The sequence below is a fragment of the Nicotiana tabacum genome, chromosome 5 (genome assembly GCF_000715075.1).
Source record: "Nicotiana tabacum cultivar K326 chromosome 5, ASM71507v2, whole genome shotgun sequence".
NCBI lineage: Eukaryota > Viridiplantae > Streptophyta > Magnoliopsida > Solanales > Solanaceae > Nicotiana > Nicotiana tabacum.
The window spans coordinates 3727391-3733483 of record NC_134084.1 but is presented as its reverse complement, the minus strand read 5'-3'; the positions used below and the strand labels follow the sequence as shown (position 1 = coordinate 3733483).

General features: G+C 37.4%; 1 protein-coding gene across 2 annotated transcripts; it reads right to left on the bottom strand.

The window, feature by feature from the left end:
* Positions 1 to 1286: 1286 nt before the first annotated feature.
* On the bottom strand, positions 1287 to 6093 carry LOC107795093 (uncharacterized). 2 transcript variants are annotated; one of them, XR_001650039.2, is made up of 5 exons: positions 5739 to 6093; positions 4415 to 4493; positions 2584 to 2652; positions 1730 to 1898; positions 1287 to 1646 (listed from the first exon to the last, which is right to left on the bottom strand). XR_001650039.2 is itself a non-coding variant. In XM_016617670.2 (4 exons), exons 1-4 carry the CDS (start codon positions 6074 to 6076, stop codon positions 1791 to 1793), a joined length of 594 nt encoding a protein of 197 aa, XP_016473156.1. In that variant the 5' UTR covers positions 6077 to 6093; the 3' UTR covers positions 1287 to 1790. The 2 variants fall into 2 exon arrangements, 1 of the variants encoding a protein (XP_016473156.1); XM_016617670.2 differs by having other exon boundaries at positions 1287 to 1898.

Genomic DNA, 6093 nt, shown 5'->3' with positions numbered 1-6093 from the left:
TCACATTCTTTAGGATACGACTCTTTCCCAGACCCTACGTGAACATGAAATACTTTGTGCACTGAGTTGACGGCCCTTTATTTACTCTGTATGTATTACATGACCGAAGTATTTTGTGCTTTTTAGGAGGAAGAAAAGTGAGGAAAAGCTAGCAGGAAAGGATATGGAATTGAGAAACTTGAAGCTTTACATGGAGAACATGAGCATATTAGAAGAAAATGAGAAATTAAGGAAGAAAGCCAATCTCCTTCACCAAGAAAACCTTGCTTTAATGTCTGAATTTCAGAAGAAATTTTCTCAGTTGGATCGAGTTTCCGCCACCCTTAATCTGCTTCTTCTTCATAAACAACCATGTCAATGAAGAATCAGTGGCGGAGCTAGAGCATTAGTTACTGGTTAGGACGAACCAATAGCTTTTGCTTAAAATTTGTAACTAAAACGAGTTATGAGTTTGATATCAAGTTTAGAATTCATAAACCTCAGTTCCTGGCTCCGCCTCTATAACTATATGAAGAAAGCCCTTGCTTCACTTATTGTAGCTTTTCTAGCTTATGGCTTTGTCTCTTTGTCTCTCTTTGTACGGTCTTGACATGTATTATTTTATTGGGCTTTTTTCACTGTAAGCTCGCGCCAGAAACTATTTATATTGGGTAGCCGAAAAAGTGTATAACATTTGTATAATTTTTGTATATAACATACAAAATGTATATATATACAAAAATTAATATACAAAAAATATACATTTTTTCGGCTATTATTTTAAGAGCGATTATACAATGTCATTTTTCCAATAATAACTGTTATATTAATGAGAAATGGATGGTGAAATAATATTTATCATGTGTCTACTATATGTCCCAATCAAACTATATATGCTGCTTATGATCTTTGTAAACCACTTTGTTTATAGAGAGTTTAATACATAGTGTAAAAGATATTTTACACATCGGATTGTTACTTAAAAGATAACGACAAGTAATTCCACGTAATAAATTTAACTGCTTACTTGGAAAATAAGGTAGGCGTCCGGTTCCAAACAAAAAAGGGCAGTCCGGTGCCGGGAAAGGGTCGGACCACAAGGGTCTATTGTATGCAGCCTTACCCTGCATTTCTGCAAGAGGCTATTTCCACGGCTAGAACCCGTGATCTCCTGGTCACATGACAGTAACTTTACCAATTACGCCAAGGCTCCCCTTCTGTTCCAGACAAGTCGGGATAAAATTTTAACATACTCATTCTGTTGCTGTATATGTATACACTAGTTCCTCATTTAGGGAGTAAAACCCTTCACGTTAAGAAACTCTTCATTCTTAGTTCTCGAACTCAGAGAAGAAATCTCAACCATTTCACCGCGCGTTGGGTGTTAAAAGTCAGGGCTATTGTCTCGAATAAGTTTACAGTTCAAAAAGTAAATGTGATTTAAATCTGTCAAAGCTAATTGTGAAGTACACATAAGTTAAGTCTAAGACCCTTAAAGGACGAACCAATCAAATTCAAATCCTGGATCCGCTTCTGATTTCTTCCCGAGATAGAGCTCAGTCCACAAAGGTATCAGCTTGCTGAAAACTTCTTAGTTCTTCCTATGAAGCCACCACTTCATCGCATTCTACACATCGTGTCTCAGTATGCGCCATATTTTCCTCTTCCTATTGTTGTTTTCCGGTGAAAACAATTTAGAGATGGTTTACCTAAGCACTACGGTGCATAAGAGGTAAACAGCACAAGTTACCAGATAGACGCAGAGACTTGATCCGATGAGAAGACTGGAGAAAGTATACTGGACTCGACGCTCACAGCTCTTTTGACTGCTGCTGTGACAATCTGTATATCCGGAATGCTGCAAAGCACATTGTGGCATTACCAATTACTGTCAAAGCTGCTTGGAGAGCCACTACTACCTGAAATTCATGAACGAAACGTTAGTCATATCTCCATGACAGAAAAAAAAATTCTGCTATACCGAAGATTTTAAGCCTAAATGCATGTTAACGGCGGCCTATAAGGGAATGAGAACCAGTTCTCATATCAACATTTTTGCTTTCGTTATTCGTCCCTTCGGTCCTCTTTTTATCTTATTGTTGTTTATACTTGTTGCCATTGCTTATTTTTATTTTTTCTTAAGCCGAGGGTCTTCCGGAAATAACCTCTCTGTCTTCTAGGCTAGGGGTAAGGTTGCGTACATCAACAGCTCCTTAGATCACACTTGTGGGAATTAACTGGGTTTGTTGTTGTTGATGTTGTATAGGGCTTAACAACAACAACACACCCAGTGTAATCCCACATTGTGAGGTCCGGGGAGAGTAAAGTGTACGAAGTCCTTATCCCTACCTTACGAGGGGGAGGGAAAAGGGTGGAGGGAGAGGTTGTTTCCCAAAGACCATCGGCTCAAGAAAAACTACATAGGGCTCAACATATTTTGTAAAGATTATTCACAAGAGAATATGAAGGGGCTTATATCTAAACCAGGCTGCGTATTAGGATAGTCAAACTGTCATATTATATACTCGGCTGAATGTCACTGCAATCATTATTCCAATAGAAGTTCATAATTTTCGTTCTAGGAAAAGAATTACATCTACTTACCTCAAGAGACTCCGAATTATAAAAGAAATGCCAAGTGCAGGCGCAGAGTGCTCCTCCGAGCAGGGGCACCTAAATTAAAAAGTCGTAATGAAGTCACTTATGAGCCAACAAGACGCAAGGATGGGGAAAAAAGAAATGGAGATACGTGCAAAATGATCGAAGAGAATCATAAAGTGATAATTCAACACGACCAATTAAGAAAATTACAAGCCAACAAGACGCACAAATGGGGAAAAAGTAATGGAGATAAGTGATAAATGATCAAAGAGAATAATAAAGGGATAATTCAACATGACAAATAAACAAAAAACATCATTTACGAGCCAACAACAGAGCAAAAAACAAAGGAACCAGATACAAAGATGGGGGGAAAGGAATACAGGAGCTAAACGATCGAAGAGATACATGAAGTCATAACTCAGAATGACCAATCAAATAAAACACATCAGTTTGTTATGAAAAGAATATATTCTCGCAACCTGAAAAACTCTCTTTGTGAATGACTTCTAAATTTAGAAAGAAATTCAATAATCAAAATCAACAAAATTTAGACTTTTGAACTATCTTAGCCGTGAGATGGGAAAGGTATGAAAGTGAAAAAGGAAACCTGAAGAGAAAGAAGTTCTAAACTCCATAGATGGCCACCAACTATATAACAGTAGCACTGTGATGGGAGCGTAACCTCAACAACCTGTGTCACATGTACATGTTTTCTGCTGCCGCTCTGGCGCTCTCTATGAAGCATTTCACAGTTGGACAGCAATGTCATTTAGGTAGGTTAAAAGCCACAAGAACAAATTTTGCATCTTGGTTGATGATACCTGTTTGGAATTGAGGCGTGGTTGTTATTGTTGCTTTTGGCTGATGATGATATTGGAAAAAAGACTTCATAAACACCATATTCTCCCTCAAAGAGTCAGCCATGAATCAATAAAAGATACAACTATCCTCCACAAAGTTTGGGATTGGTAGAATTTAGGAAATGGATTGGTGGAAGATAATCGGAATCATCAAAGAATGATAAGTTGACTGCAATAAGGGGCGACAGTGAATATACTCATTTCGGTTTCTTATTGATTCTGTTTATTACTGTTTTGGTAATAAAATGTTAATGGGCTAATTAAGTAAGCTCGGCGACAATCCACAAAGAGAGAATTAAAAGACAAAAAGTTTAAAGGCCTAAAGCAACTTAGCATAGTCATTACTATAACAAGAGAAAAGAGACGAATAAAGACATTTAGACTATTGTCTGATTAAACATATGAGAACACACTTTATAATTAACATGAAAGACTGTTCTGTACATCCAGAAGAACACAGTTTAAGTATAACAAACATTTCGACTGGACCAGATATAGGCCCTGATCAGATGTTCCGCGACTCTTATATTACAGTGAATGAGTTTACCATGTCGCAAAGCTTGGCACGTAGTTCTGTTTTGACTCGCTCTACAGAGTTTACAAATGAATACACCCAACTTATTTTTTTCAAGTTCTATATAGTACATAGCATGGAAAATTCTTGTCTTTTGAGCAACAAAAAAATTTCAAAGATTGTTCTTTCTGGAATATTTGAGTTCAACTGCCTATTTACGATGCCAAGTCTACTAAACTGTCGTCTCATTAACAACAGTTCAAACAAACATTTAGAAGTGCCAATATAGCATTTGTCATCAACCAAACTGAAATTTTTCACGCGTTGAGCTAACTCGTTTTCAAAAAGTATATACAGTTAATGTGAAGCTCGTTGACATAAATCAGATTCAATATTGTAGGCATAAAGTACAGAACTCAAGCAAATTAAACAAACAAGTATGAGCAAGATTGCCTACCATAGCCCAGGAGAGTCCCTTCCAAGATTCATAACCTGACTTCTCCCCATATTGCCAAACCAGAGCCATAGCAGTTACCCTTTTGTACAAAGTAAATAATCAGTCATTTCATTTAACACGAAAGAAAAAAAGAACATATGAACAGATCAACTTGCCAACCCCATACTGCGATGAAGTGCACTGCACATTGCAATACTCCTCCTATCCCAATTTCCACAATTTTCAAGCATTCAAATTCATTATATTATTCAAATTAATATAAGATGTAATAATTTAAAATGACAGCCCGGTACACGAAGCATCTCGCGTTTATGCAAGGCCCGGGGAAGGGCCGGACCACAATGGTCTGTTGTACGCAGCCTAACCCTACATTTCTGCAAGAGGCTGTTTCCACAGCTCGAACCCGTAGAAACAACCACGGTCAAATAACTTCATTCTTTCTTAAATTTCGTGCCCGATCAAATAGGTTCATTCTTTTCTGATCGAGCGAATACAAGTTTATATTACTGGTACTTGCCCTTGACCCTAGCAGAGCTACGGAGAATAATTATAAACAACAGTCGAACGTAGAAGAGTAAATTTAAACACTTTTCCCCAAGTATTTTCAGGCACTAAATTCACTAACCCATGTGGGAGCTTCTTTAAAGCCAAGGGCAAACATGAGGCGATTTGGTAATGTCAAGAGTATGGCGACCTCAAAGTATAATGGAGGTTAAAATTAAGATATTTCAAATAGTAGACGGGTAAATTTGGACATTTTACCAATAATATTAATCCGGGGCTAATCCATAGCATATGTTACAGAGTATTCTGAACTCAGTAGCTTTAGCTCAAACCTTGTAGAGGTGTTTAAATACTTACTAAAAAGGCAGCCCGGTGCACTAAGTTATGCAACCTTACCCTGCATTTTTGCAAAAGGCTATTTCCATAGCTCGAACAAATGACCTCCTGGTCACATGACAGCAACTTTACCAGTTATATCAAGGCTCCCCTTCCGTTTAAATACTTACTAAATTAGTAAAAATGATAGATTTTGGACCAATAAATTAAATGAACCGTGATAGAATCTCGAACGCATAAAGTAATTGATCCGCCTCTAATAATATATGGATCAAATTAAAAACATAAACTCCTTTTCAGGCAAATATCAACAACAACAACAACCCAGTCAAATCCTACACGTGGGGTCTGGAGAGGATAGAGAGGTTGTTTGCGAGAGACCCTCGGCTCAAGAAAAATGAAATAAACAGTAAAAAACAAGCAATATCCACAAATAGGGCCAGAAAGATAAATATAATCACATAAACTTAAAAAGAGAAATTACCACTCAACAACACTAGAAACATGACTAGCCCAAGTGTGTAATGAGAGAGCATTTGAGGGTTCATTAAATTGGAATGAAGAACCCATTAAAGCCAATTCAGAACCAGAGGCAGGTCCCACATTTAACAATGTAAAACCAAGTCCAGTGACACCCAAAACAATGGCAGCATTATATTTCAAGTTCTGAGATGGAATACTGATAATGGGTGCTGGAAATTGGGCTCTTTTTCTTGAAAAGAAGAGAAAGTTTGGAGCTTTAGTTGATAAGGTGAATTGGGTTTGTTTTTGTTTTGGAAGAAAGTGAAGTTTTGAGAGAGAAAATGAGGTTGAAACTGCCATTGTTGTTTGTTCGAGGA